General features: G+C 43.7%; 1 protein-coding gene across 3 annotated transcripts in view; it reads left to right on the top strand.

Annotated features, from left to right (window-relative positions):
* The window catches only part of map3k4 (mitogen-activated protein kinase kinase kinase 4), a 29,488-nt gene that overhangs the window by 4,470 nt on the left and 10,678 nt on the right, over window positions 1-14,340 (top strand). For all 3 annotated transcript variants that reach the window (XM_086093479.1, XM_086093477.1, XM_086093478.1), the window contains exons 2-13: window positions 2,158-2,348; window positions 2,763-4,192; window positions 8,025-8,285; window positions 9,614-9,766; window positions 9,861-10,018; window positions 10,101-10,217; window positions 11,334-11,433; window positions 11,545-11,628; window positions 11,712-11,981; window positions 12,047-12,196; window positions 13,521-13,682; window positions 13,826-13,959. In XM_086093479.1, coding sequence (XP_085949605.1) covers window positions 2,158-2,348; window positions 2,763-4,192; window positions 8,025-8,285; window positions 9,614-9,766; window positions 9,861-10,018; window positions 10,101-10,217; window positions 11,334-11,433; window positions 11,545-11,628; window positions 11,712-11,981; window positions 12,047-12,196; window positions 13,521-13,682; window positions 13,826-13,959 — 3,210 coding nt within the window. The remainder of the gene's footprint in view (window positions 1-2,157; window positions 2,349-2,762; window positions 4,193-8,024; window positions 8,286-9,613; window positions 9,767-9,860; window positions 10,019-10,100; window positions 10,218-11,333; window positions 11,434-11,544; window positions 11,629-11,711; window positions 11,982-12,046; window positions 12,197-13,520; window positions 13,683-13,825; window positions 13,960-14,340) is intronic.

Here is a 14,340-nt window from a genome sequence, read left to right as displayed (position 1 = left end):
GGGTCAGTGCACCATCAGATGAGCCATTGAGAGCAGCCAGACACCATCTGCAGCCATCATTTGCTCCCGGCAGCCAGCTTGCAGACAGTGGGGCACACGAGCCCGTGACCCTCTCCATGACCTCCCCTTGTATGCAAAAAAAAAAAAAAAAAAAGTATCCAGAAGATGAATTCCAGCGCGTGGGGGCGAGTGAGTAGCTGTGGCGTCATCGGGGCTGCTGTCATTCCTGAGCTATTCAGTCATGCTGTTGTGCCTTTAAAAAAAAAAAAAAAGTGATCTGGTCCCCTCTGACACGCATGGAGTATTTCTGTCCTCGCTCTCCTGCACGCTGTAAAAAACTGTTCTGACTTGCTTCCATTTTGCCCATGCACCTGCTTCCTTTATGTACATTCCCCTTCACGCATTTCTGATAAACACTTTCATTGTGACTCGCCACATTGCTTACTGCGCCTTCTTGTGCAGGCGTACAGAAAAGATCGTTGTCATTTCCTGCTTCTGCAGAACAAGCCCCTCCACAGTTTGGCTGTGCTACGATGCGCTCATAAAGGCGCCACTGTTCTTCTTGGATGCAAGGCTTGCTGTTATGTGATTTGACGACTGGCTGCAGCGCTGATGCCGCCCTTGCAGTTGCATTATTTCATGCAGCAGGTGTCTGTCGGCCATATTGTAGTTGCATAGCAGCTCCCGGGGGGGATCGGGATTGTGATGCATGCAGGGCAAATGGGGTGTAGAAGTCTGCACTCTTGCGGGCAAGTGATTTCCAGATAACCCCCCCACAATTCCTCCCCTCCCCCCGTTCCTCTTTAAACACTCACTCAGCGAAAGTGATACAGCACCGCCCCTCTCCACTGTGTCCACACAAACAGGCACGTGTTGCTTGAATACCATTCAATGCAATGATGGATGAAGGCACACATGGTGAGGAGCATGCAGGGCATTCAGGTTTCATGCCCCTCCCCTTCCTTCTTTTTGTCTTTGTCGGCGAGGTCACACGATCCAACCTTCCTCTCTAATCCTATTAAAAAAAAAAACCTTCAGAAAGGGATCAGATAGCAGCTTTGGCCAAGGGTTTCAAGTCACTGTCTGCTGGAAATCACTGCCAGTCTGCTGTCAAGTCTGGGAATTGATACCTTCATTACATGAAAACAAGCATCTTTTGCAGCAGTATCCAACTTCATGCATTGCGCCTTTTAACATTTTGACCAGTCTTACAAATGTGAAAATGACTAAACATGAAAACATAAAAGCTATGACACATGTACTAGAATTTACCTTGCATAAATATCAACCTTTGCTGTGTATGTTGTGTTGTGACTTCTATAGTAATTGTCTATACATGTCGACTTAGCAAAATTGTACTGAACTGCCAGGACAGAGTTAAACAGTTCATTTACTGGTGTCATCATCATCACTTTTGTCCTTCTTTGCTATCACTGGAATACGCTTTTGGAGCAAGCATAAACATCATAACTTTGCCAGCAAGCTGAATTCTTGCAGTATTAGTTCGCAAATATGAATTGAAATGCATCTTGTACCGCTCCCGCTGATACGTTTGCAACCGACCTTTTTTAGGTCGGACCAATCAAACAAACTTAAGGAAGAGTCACTTAGATGCGTGATGTCATACATGGTGGCGGTTTGACCTGTGAAGTTTTGTGCAACTTTGGAGTTGTATTTCCTCCAGACTTTTTGGGCTGAATTCCAAATTTGACAACATCAGGACCATTCAACGAGGTTCCAGTCTGTTCTCTGTTTTGCCGACGTATCCCAAGAGTGAACTTGTAGTAAGTACTGTGTCTGCAGGCCTGTGGTCTTGCGACTAGACACGCTCCAACAGAGGCACCACTAAGCAGTCGTCAGTCTGCAGCGGGGAGCAGCAGTGCACATCGCGAGTACTTTCACTTTTTGCAACTGTGGCATTGCAAATGATTTGCTGTACACTCTTGCCTGACTGTAAACATTCCAGCACTTTCTGACCTTGACAAGTTTCTGCGGTTTGACATGGTGGAAGCCGCTTCCAAAAAAAGGGCCAAAGAGCGTCTTTGTTGTTCGTGTCGGCCTTCAGGCAGCTCTGCTTATAAAACTGCCAGCATGAATAGCTCGTTGTGAATAGTTTGGACTATTTTTGCCTCTATATTGAATGGTAAATGTTCACAGGCAGGGCAACCCAGTGGGAGATGAATCCAGGCGGCGCTCTCAGACGGAGGAATCCTGGGATTCGCCCAGTGAGGAAGAGGAAGCTCTGTACGCTACATCACCCCCTTACACCCCCCGTCAGATGAAACGGATGTCTGGCAAACATCAGAAAAGCAACCAATCCAGGAGTGGCGGACGTTCTCCGAGCAAATGTGAGAGAAATTAGCTTTTCCTCATACACAATATTTGTGTTGGTGGGGGTTCCATGCCAAATCACCCAGTGGGTTGAACTAAGATGATTTAGATTTTTAATGAAACTTGGTGTACTTGTTGACAATGATGGCAGAACACTAAATCTCAAAGGGGCTTGGGAGTTATGGCCCGCTATTTTTGGCCAAAATTTTCAGCACCTTTTTATCCAAATGTAGTGGGCCGAAGCTCTCAAACCCATGCTCCGACTGACCTAAAATTTGAGATTTTGTGTTGTGCCATCACTATCAACAAGTACACAAAGTCTCATTAAAATCCAAATCTGGTTCAAGGTTAAAATTTCAAAATTTAGGTCACTGAATGACCCTGGTGCCTGTCTATGATTTGCTAATTGAGCGGTTCTGTGTGTGTTTCAGCGGACCTCAGCCCATCTGTCCAGAAAGAAAACCCTCGTCCAACAGAGACTCCCGAGGAACACAGCTACAAGCACGGCAAGAAGCAGAGGGCCACCCTGCGCTCCACTGAGAGAGACCACAAGAAAACCTTCGAGGGTTCCTTCATGTTGGATCCGCTGTCCAAATCAGGCCCTTTCGGCGCCCTCAGCATGGACCCCAGGAAGCACTACCTGAGTTTGGGCTGCAGCAGTTGCAAACTCCCCGTGTCCATGCCCCACATGGCCCGCACCCACCGGCAAACCTCTCGCACGGACTGCCCGGCAGACCGCCTCAAGTTCTTCGAGACCCTGCGGCTGCTGCTCAAACTCACGTCCATGTCGTCTAAGCGCAAGGAGAAGGAGCAGCGAGGCCAGGAGAACATGGCCTACATGGGCCACAACAATGAAGTCATCTGGCTGGAGCTGCAGGCGTGGCACGCGCGCCGATCCATCAGCGACCAGGACGTCTTCCTTTTCACTGCTCGCCAGGCCATCCCCGACCTCATCAACGAGGTGCTACATTTCAAGGTGAACTACGACAGCCTGACGCAGGCTCAGTGTTCAGGGTCCCCAACAATTCACGCGGACTGCCGGACTATTAGGACTGATCCGAATTTAGACTCTAAAGATAAATGCAAGTCGGCTGTAGTGGAGAGCAACCACTGTGGAGTGGATCCCTGGAGCTTTAGCACTTGTCCCTCCTCTGCCATGAATTCAGCAGAGCCTCAGGGGTCAAGTGCCGACTGCAGGGATCACCTACAAAGGCAGCGACTGGCCTTTGATCAGGTCAAGCGTGTTATGGAGCTGCTGGAGTACGTGGAAGCGCTGTACCCTTCCTTACAGGCCCTGCAAAGGGACTACGAGAAGTACGCGGCACGAGACTTCCAGGGCAGAGTGCAGGCGCTCTGTTTGTGGCTCAACATCACCCAGGACCTCAACCAGAAGCTGCGCGTCATGGCCACCGTCCTGGGCCTTCGGGACCTGTCTCGCATTGGCTGGCCCGTCTTTGAGATCCCGTCCCCTCGCTGCTCTCGCGGCAATGAGGACGACGACGAGGAGGAGGAGGAGGAGAATGACTCCACTGCCACGTTCACGGCAGAAAGCGACGGGGATGAGGAGGAGGAGGAGATGGCGGAATGTATCCTAGGTGAGGGAGAACTCTCCCCAACTCTGACACCCAAATTTGCCCAGCTGTTGTCAGAGGAAGAGTTTCTTCCTACGGTAGCATCGGGGAGTCCAGAGGCAACGGGAGCAGAGGGCGTGTTCTGCCCCACAGCCATATACAGGCCCTTTGTGGATAAAGCACTGAAGCAGATGGGACTGCGCAAACTCATTCTCAGACTGCACAAACTGATGGACCGCTCTCTACAAAGGGCCCGGGCGGCCCTGCTGCAACACACACCTGCACTGGAGGTAAGATGCTCATCTTTTCCTTCACGTTTCATAGACTACGTTTACATGCAGTCAATATCCGGGTTAACTTATTCAAACCCAAAAACATATAAATATATTTTTTAATACTTTGGCTTTCACTCCCAAAACGTATTTATATGTTTTTTTATTATGCTTTTTTTTTTATGCTAGAGCATACAGAAGTCTTTGATACAGCTTCTGACATGAAGAGGTCGCTTACAGCAATGGTAGTTATTAGGGGTGGGCGATAATCATCGCCATTATTATTGTCAACTTGGGTCTCACAATGTCCAGTTTTACAATATAGAGTTTTATTACTATCTCTAAATGGGGGGGGGGGGGGGACTCCACAAGTACGACTACCGCTCAAGAAAAGAGAAGTAAAGCTGCCAAACTCAATCAGAAAACCCTCACTGCATTGAGGTAACACACACTGTCATGATTGACGAAGCAAGTAAACGTTGGCGATGCCTCAGGAACGCCGCCGTTATGCAAGCGGGTAAAAGTTGACCGAATGTTCCGCATTGGCTTAATATTCAGCTTTTACACGCACCATAGCTACATTTGCCACTATATCACGTGTATTGTGTGCAGGACAGCTTTGGAAATTGTGTGTCAAAAGGTAGCGACTGCATTTGTTGTCATAACAATATATGCAGGTTGCTGGCTCTCTCTCACAGTATATTCATTCCATCACCATCAAATCACCATATATCTCCCCAAAAAATCCCCCCATTCTGACTGCTGTAGTAAACAGCTTTTGTCGTTGTGATTACTGTAGTATTTATTTGGCAGTGGTGCACCAGTAAAATGTGATGATGTGAATGGGTGAATGTGAGGCATTGCAACAGCTTTGGGCACCAAATGGTGTAGTTAAAAGCACTATGTAAAAAACAGTTTATTTACCATTTACCAGATCTGTTATAATGGAATAAAAAAAGACATTTCATTGACAAAGATTCAGAAAAAATAATGAAAACACCCTTTATAGCCTGGAAATAATAATAAAGCTTTCATTGTTAAAATTTGCCGTAGAATATGGTTTTATAATGTTTTGTAGAAGATGCATTAAGCAAATTAAAATATAAACAAGAGCTGTTGTTCAAAAACGCGGTCTATTATTATTCTGTGAAGCGAGTACAGATTTACAAGATTTTTTTTGTAAAATCTCGTCAAAATCTCGTTATCATATCGTTATCGAGTTGTTGTTTTTTTAATATCAAGATTTCTTTTATTTATTTTTTTGCCAATATCGCCCACCCCTAGTAGTTATTACAAAAAAACGGCCAGCAGGTGGCAGCAGAGTATAAGAGTTTATCCAGGGCCATGTTGCAACAAGCTCTTTTTGCCAGTGTTTTCAACAGGTTTGTGAATAATGATGAAACTTAGCTATATTCTAATGCCAATTGCTGCAAAACTGAAACAAATACAAGTATACTTTTCTTTCCTGATGAAAGAAGAGACTCTAATCTTTCTTTTGGTCGGTTCCATACTTTTATAGCAATAGAACAAAATATTCTGTGGACCTTACAAAATCAGTCAAAATGTATTAAAACAGCCGGGAGCGAAGGAGGTTGCTTCAGTGAAAATGGCTGGGAGTGAATTAGTATTAAGGTCAAAATTCTGGTTTCTGAAACACTCGGGATAACCTGTTTACAACGCCATCACGTAAATAGACGTCATTCGCGCTTTTAACTCTCTAAGGACAATACAAAACTTATATTCAGGTCACTCCCCACGCTAATAAAGTAGTCGCTTTTCTCCATGCTCCAAGTGTGCTGCTGTGCACAGACTTAATACACACATATGTGTTTATATATATATATATATATATATATATATATATATATATATATATATATATATATATGTGTATACACACACACACTGTGGCATTTTCGTCATTAGAGAAATAACATTAAAACGACGCGAAGAATTCCTTGTTTTCAAGTTAGGCTCAAAAAGACCTAAGATTTCTTGCGAATAGAGCACGTGCAGTACACAAACCATCAGTACCCTGATCGTGTGACCAAATTGTCTGCTTAGAAAAGGGTTTACCTGATTTTAGCATATTTAGGATTTTAAAAACAGAATAAGCGCATATTCTGCTTTTTGTGCGTGTTTACATGGCCTTTCAAAACCCAAATATTGTCAATATTCAGGTTTTGAAAGGGTTATTGACTGGACGTAAACGTACACAGAGACAGATTGATGAATTAGGAATGAGCATGATAACCGATTAATCAATTGTATCAGTTGTGTGACATTGATCGAATGGCGCCTTGAAACAATTGCATCAGAACGCAGTGCTCCATTTGGCCCCAGTGAACAGAGGCCATATTGATTTAGTCTCAACTAGTTTGCCTTCCAAAGTTGTCAGTTATTGGAAGTTGAGCTGCATCCACGCAGACCAACTTCTCCACGCAGCATTATTCTGCTCGGTATGAAATCGGAGTACAGGGCGTTCACAGAGAAATACTCCCATCCCATCAAAAATATTTAAGAACTATTTTAAGGTGCTTATCTCCATTGGTGTTAAAAAGTCTACACACCCCTTTCCAAATGGCAGATTTTTGTGATACAATATAAAAAATGAGACAAAGATATAGATACAGTAATGATCCCGCCTAGCCTCCCGTTCAATCTCCTCGTCTCCTTGATGGAATTTCTGGTGGGATGAGTTAGCATGTAAACAGAGGAGCCAAGGACTTATGACGAGAAATGGGATAAGCCCCGTCTCCACAGTGAAATTAACACGAGTTTTTGTAAGGTGGGAAGAAACTGAGAGAAAAAATCTGGAGAAATTCCAGGACCCCTGCCATAAGTTTACCTTCATTATATCCCTTTGTCAACTGACTTGCTTGCGCTTGTACTTAAGCCGGCCAAACCAAAATATGACATTTTTTCCCCCCTCCTGAATTCAATGTCATTCAAGAATGTTAAACATTTATTTTAGATGAAAGTTATTATGCTAGTACATCCACATATAAAGTCCCATAAACAAGAGGGGGCTGCAATATGATTCTCTACATGCACCCCCCCCCCCTTAGTTTTACACATATCTATTTTGCACATGCAAAGCAGTATAATGTTACTTAACTTTGAAGCGTTCTCACAGCTGATATCAAACTATCTCACCATTACCCAGTGAAACAGTAAAAAACTTTGAGATTTCAGAAGCTTATCAGTCCACAAAAAATATTTCCGTTCTGATTATGTTGGCTGTACTGTAATTTATCATTTTAGGCGCCACAGTGAGGTTGGCCTTTACCACTGTGACTCTCAGAAAGATTAGGAGGCATCCACAGCCATTCTTTGTACAATTCCTGCCATGGTCAAACTTAATTTTCCGTGTTGCGCAACACAAAACGGATGAATCTTTTCATTTCTCCTTTGGGAGCAGTTAATTTTGCTGCACAGAATCTATTTTTGAAATTGGTTTGAACTATAATGGCATTCAGTGGGGTGCATGAAAAGGACAAGAAGGAGCAATCTTAACCAACCAATCTTAACCTTTACCGCTTCCTACATAGCCACCACTTTCATGTCTGAATTGTATCCTTAGGGTTTATGAAGGTACAATGAATAGATAATAAAAAACTACTACCATTGTGATCTAGCACACGCCTGAAGTTTTTTTTTTTTTTTTTTTTTTTTTTTTACTTGTCCATAATTCCTTTGTAACACGTTTTCCCATATGTGTTAGAGTTATTTTGTTATGGTCCAATGAAAACAAGGTTGAACCTTCTGGCTGTAATTTCCAAAGTTACGTTTTACACAAGCACAACACTGCTCGTCTCCAAAAGAACACTATTTTGCAACCCTTTTGCAGTTTGCAGACTTCCCAGACCCCATGCTATACAACGACTACCTTCCGGAGCTGTCCCGCCACGGTTCCTGCAGCGGTTCGGCTGAGCCAGAACTCGGAACGGACCAGTTGTCCTGGGAGGATCTGCTGGACATGGACCTCCCATCCTTTCGGCCAGCCTTCCTGGTGATCTGCAGAGTCCTCCTCAATGTCATCCACGAGTGCCTCAAGCTGAGACTGGAGCAGAGACCTGCTGGAGAACCTTCTCTACTCAGTATCAACCAGGCAAGAAGGAACTTAAACACTCACGTCTATTTGTCTGTCCTTCCTTCCGTCCTTCCTGTCACCATTTAGTATAGAGGCCTCCTTCCTTCCTTGCTGCCACCATTCGGTAACGAGACCTTCCTTCCTTCCTTGCTTGCTTCCTTGCTTGCTTCCTTGCTTGCTTCCTTCCTTGCTTCCTTCCTTCCTTGATTCCTACCTTCCTTCCTTCCTTCCTTCCTTTCTTCCTTCCTTCCTTTCGTCCTTCCGTCCTTCCTGTCACTATTTAGTATAGAGGCCTCCTTCCTTCCTTGCTATCCCCATTCAGTAACGAGACCTTCCTTCCTTGCTTCCTTTTTTGCTTTCTTCCTTCCTTCTTTGCTTGCTTGCTTCCTTGCTTGCTTGCTTCCTTCCTTCCTTCCTTCCTTTCGTCCTTCCGTCCTTCCTGTCACTATTTAGTATAGAGGCCTCCTTCCTTCCTTGCTGTCCCCATTCAGTAACGAGACCTTCCTTCCTTGCTTCCTTCTTTGCTTTCTTCCTTCCTTCTTCGCTTGCTTCCTTCTTCGCTTGCTTCCTTCCTTGCTTGCTTCCTTCCTTCCTTCCTTCTTTGCTTTCGTCCTTCCGTCCTTCCTGTCCCTATTGAGTATAGAGGTCTCCTTCTTTCCTTACTGTCGCCATTCGGTAACGAGACCTTCCTTGCTTACCTCCTTGCTTGCTCACTTCCTTGCTTCCTTCCTTCCTTCCTTCCTTGCTGTCGCCAGTCAGTAACAGGGCCTGTATCGTAGTGCACTCTTTTTGTTGCAAATAGGAGACCAATGTGTTCAAACACAAACCCCCCCCCCCCTTTTTTTTTTAAATCAAATACCATTTCATGTCTGTGTGAAGGTTAGATGTCCCAATATTTTTGACCATGTTGTTTATAGTTATAGTCACCCTGATAACAGGCAAGCCAATGTGATCAATCACAGCCATTCCGTGTCAGTGTCACTATAGATATCAGGTCGACACCGACCTTATTTTTAGGTATCGGGTACTCGTGGTGGCTGGCAATACCAAACTCAAGGCAAAAAAATTAAATTAACATTGAGTAAGTCCTCCATTGCAGTAGGCGCTATTCTGACAGCTTTACACATCGGCGGATCATCTGAGTCATAAAGAAGGGCCTTTGTTCACAATTTTTCACAATTGTGTTAAATTAAATTTTATCTATCAAAAATAAAGGTATCTGTGCGTACCTACTCCAAAGAGTGAATACTTGTATTGGCATCGGTCGGAAAAAAAAGAAAGAAAATAAATCAATGTGCTTCATTCCTTTTCAAAGGTGCTAACATCTTCATGTTTACATTTTGCAGTTGGTGCGTGAGTGTAAGGAAGTTCTCAAAGGGGGTCTCCTCATGAAGCAGTATTATCAGTTCATGTTGCGCGGAGTGGTCACTGATGCTAAGGGCTTGCAGACCAACACCAACATTGACGAATTTGAGGAAGAACTGCACAAGATGCTTGTGGTAAGCGGCATCACCTCCCCCCTCCCTACTCTGTTGAAAATGTTCAGTACGCATGATTGTCAGTGTCCTGACCACTGGAGCGTATGTATTTCAGGTTTACTTTGACTACATGCACAGTTGGATCCAGATGTTGCAGCAGCTGCCTCAGGCCTCTCACAGCTTAAAGAACCTACTGGAGAAGGAGTGGCACTTTACCAAAGATATCACCCCGTACATCCGTGGAGGGGAGGCCCAGTCTGGGAAGCTTTTCTGGTTAGCGTCGCTCTTCCATGGCCTCATTCAAAGCCTCTTAGTCATACACATGGCTTTGACAAGTTATTTTTTTCCTTTAAAGTGACATCGCTGGGATGCTGCTCAAATCCACTGGAGAGTTCCTTGATGCCGGCCTGCAAAAGAGCGGCAATGAGTTCTGGGAAAGTGCCGACGACAGCGCTGCCTCAGATGAGATCAGGTAAGCGTTTTTTTAACCTTGTCGTCACTGGTCACAACATTAGGTACAATCAAAATGAGATCCAATACAAGAGTTGTTTAAAAAATACTAAACAAATGTTTGTCTATAGAATATACCTTTTTAAATAACAATGCAATAAACGTAAAGCTAGTCACACTCCTTGTTGTCAGTCTTTATGTTGACTGCCTTCCATTTCACCAGTGACCTCGATGTGTATCACGTCGTGGTCGGATTCCCCAGAAGAGGAACGGCAATATGAGCTTTATGCTTCCTCCACTTTGACACACAGATTTATTCCCTTTCAAGTCAGCTACATTTTATTTTTTAGAGCACTTTGAAAAGATGAAACAGGGTGCTCATAGTCAAACATAAAACGTTAAGACAATTAGACAACATAAAAGTTTAAAACAGTAAAAACAAATAAGACAGTTAACATAAAAGTTTAAAACAGTAAAAACAAATAAGACAGTTAAAAAAAATGGGCAGAATCTCAGGAGAGTTGTGTTGAAAGCTGAAGGATAAAAAAGTGTGTTTTAGAAATGGACAGTGAGAGGGATTGCGATTGCCTAATATGCAACGGGAGGCCATTCAATAGTTTGGGACTAGCAACAGAAGAAGAAAAAAACTGCCTCCCTCCGGTATCTCCAAATTGATGATGAGACAGGAACATGACTCAAGTCTCCACTGAGGAACATGAGGCCACTGAGATGCTGAATTAGTAACCTTGCGATCACAGCACGCATGACATCACTGCCGTTGGCTGCATAGTTGAAAAGGTAAACAAACTACTGTAGTTTACCAACAGCTGTTAGTTCGTCCGTTGGTGAGCCACCACACAATCCCCATAATGAGCAATGGAAGGAAATTGTTAAAAAAAAAAAATCCATTTTGTCGTCTCACTTTACTGTATTTCCTTAAGCACTAGCTTGAAGACTCCATATCTCCTCCAGGATGCTTTTTTTTTTTTGCAGAGAGGTCGTTCAAAAAATGAGCACTCTTACTTTGTGAAAACAACTTTTGGTGGATCTCTCATTAGCTTGTGCAGGCTGTTATAATCTTGACAGTTTGGGTTTTTAATTGGGCAATTATGACAAGTCACTTTCAAAATCCTCCAAGGCGATCGGTGATCGAGACCAGTCGGTCACTCAAAGAGCTGTTTCATGAGGCCAGAGAACGAGCGTCCAAGGCGCTGGGCTTTGCCAAAATGCTGCGCAAGGTAAGCTGTAATGTCGCCTTAGAACTGAACAGCGTAGCATGTGTGAGTGTGGGATTTAGTCTAAATTGAAAAGCCGAGCGTGTGTGTCTTGACTCCCCATATTTGCTGCAGGACTTGGAGGTTGCCGCAGATTTCAACATCACTAACGGAGTGGCGTCCCTCCTGGAAGCTCTGAAGAAAAGAAACTATGTGAAGGTGTGTTTACGTTCCCTTTTGTCCCTTCTAATCCGTCTATCATGAAAGTCGAAGCATGTTCCTCTGTGTCTTCTGGACCTCAGGTCCAGATTCCTGGCCTGGAGGAGCTGCAGGTGTTCGTTCCCTGCGGCTTGCTGGCTCAGCGGCCTCTCATCCTTCAGCTGCTTAATGCCGCCGCGGGAAAAGACTGCTCCAAAGAGCCTGACGAAATGGCGGAGGATGAGGCCTACCTGCTCATGAGCAAGCACCGTGCAGGGGACTTGATTATCGATTCGGAATGGGCCCAGTGGGACGGAGAGCAGCTCAAACTGGTTCCCACAATGGAAATCGTCGACACTCTCAGGGCCATGAAAGTACGCGAAGCATTCTTGATCTGTGCGGTTGAGCGTGACCTCATCATCCCCGATTTTGACCTCAGGTGGAGAACATGCTCATGATCGTGATGCAGTCGGCTCACCTGGTGGCTCAGCGGAAGGCCGTCCAGCAGTCCATGGAGGACGTGCTCACTCTCAGCCGCGAGCAAACGTCCAGTCAGCCTCTTATCGCCAGCGCTCTGGAGGAGCTCAAGGTGCTTACATAACCGCAATCTTCAAAATACGCACATATCTGCACGGCTCCTCGTATGCCGAGGCAACAGTTCAGTCTCAAAATACACGCTCTCGTCGAGTCAAATCTCTCAGGCTGAGCATAAAACTACAGGGGTGGGCAAACTTTTTGTTAGATTTCACAATGGAGAGGTGGGGTTGGCTGTTAGTAGATGAGATTTAAAAAGTAATATTTTCATTATAGTGCTGTCAAAGGATTTTTTAAAACTAATTAATCACACATTATTAATCGCGATTAATCACATTTTTATGTACTATTTTATACAAAGCTTGTAGCATTTTTAGTTGAGTAAAATCTTGGAATTAATTAGAATCATCAAATAGATTAAAGTATAACGGTAATGACCAAACACAGCTCAGCTCTCTAAAACAGGGGAGCTGTGATTGGTCGTTACCTGAGCCCTGAACAACTGTGATTTCATTTTCAGTCAACAGCAAGATGGCCGACCCCTGAGATGGATAACGGCTGAATTTTGTTGCTTAATTCATAATCCACAAATGCAATATTAATCGGAATACCGTGGTTAGACTAGTGGGGCTGCATAGAACATGTTATTGTAAAGAATATTTTTGGCTTGACTTTGAGGAATTTTTTTTAATTTGGCATATACATTATAGGTCTTTCCTTAAAAGTATCTGTCATTTTTTTGTTTGTGGAAATTTTATGTATCAAAAGTACTAGTGGTATTCGTACTTGGAATTGGTGACTACTTAAGAGCTGAGTACTTGTACTGGTTTCTGTCTGAAAAAAATGGTGTTGAACATCCCTAATTATAATGTATTTAATGGCATTATGTAATAAACAAATTAGTTGATTAAATACAATGTAATGTTAAATTTGTGTTTTGTTTTTATAATGAATTAGGTAAATGGATATAAAAGGGTTAAACCAAATTTAGGAAAAATGGCTCTGCAAAAAATATTACAGGCCTCCTGATCCATGTGAGTGCTCTGTGGGCCACTTTGAAGAGCAGAGCAGGCCGTATGTATGTAAAAGAAAAATGTTATTGTTTGAACCTTGTATCTTCGTGTAACTTCAGAGGTGCTTTTTTTTGTGCTTCCCATAAACATTTATTTTAACTCTGAATTATACTACCGCTGTAGTAGTCCATGATGACATACTGTATTATAGATCAAACAATTGGGCTGAAATCAAAACAATAAATGTAAACGTTTCATGTAATTACACAAATGAATTATACTTAACTGTACTTGTATACTTACTATTATAAAACGTAGCAATTAATTTCTCCCCCTTTGTGTCTATTTTTGTGCATGTGCATTTAGGACGAAGCCCTGCAGCTCTGCATTAAGATCAGCTTAGCCATCGACCGAGTGGAGTACATGTTCACATCGGAGATCAAGGCCGAGGTGGAGGAGTCCGAGTCGTCCACTTTGCAGCAGTATTACAGAGAGGCCATGATCCAGGGCTACAACTTCGCCTTTGAGGTAAAAAGCAACAAAGGCGTACAAATAAATATGCAGTGGTGACTAGAATGTTGCATTTGAGGAAATGAATTGTGATCTTTTTATGACCTCATTGATGCGCTGTATAATATTTCACGTTAAATATAAAGAGTCGTTGTCCACAGTACCACAAGGAAGTGGTCCGCCTCATGTCAGGGGAGTACAGGCAGAGGATCGGCGAGCGCTACATAGCCTTTGCTCGAAAGTGGATGACGTACGTCCTGACTAAGTGCGAGAGTGGTCGCGGCACCAAGCCCAGGTAAGACTCCGACGAGTGTGTGACGTCATGACCTTTCTTCTTTTATAGCACGGGGACAGAGGTCACCCAGCCTTTGTGTGGATCTCAGCAACCATTAATTGGTATCAGCGTGTTGCTTGATGTCTGTTGGCGCTCACAACAAACTTGCAATGCATTTATAAATAAGCCGCCCTACTGGTGTATCAAGATTCACTATCTCCATTGAACTTTAAACACTTCCAACTCACCATGCACCCTCATAAACTAATTATTTGTCCTGCTGTGTGGTATGTTTGGAATTTTAAGCAACACATCTAATCTAATGAGGACCAATACAACTGACGGTGCTAAATTTGCAAATATTATACAGTTTTGTTTGACACTGTCTTAGAGGTTTAATTT

The sequence above is a fragment of the Leptonotus elevatus genome, chromosome 13 (assembly GCF_054856555.1).
Source record: "Leptonotus elevatus isolate MCC_2025b chromosome 13, RoL_Lele_1.0, whole genome shotgun sequence".
NCBI lineage: Eukaryota > Metazoa > Chordata > Actinopteri > Syngnathiformes > Syngnathidae > Leptonotus > Leptonotus elevatus.
The sequence above is the reverse complement of the archived record's forward strand: the minus strand, read 5'-3'. Positions and strand labels throughout refer to the sequence as shown.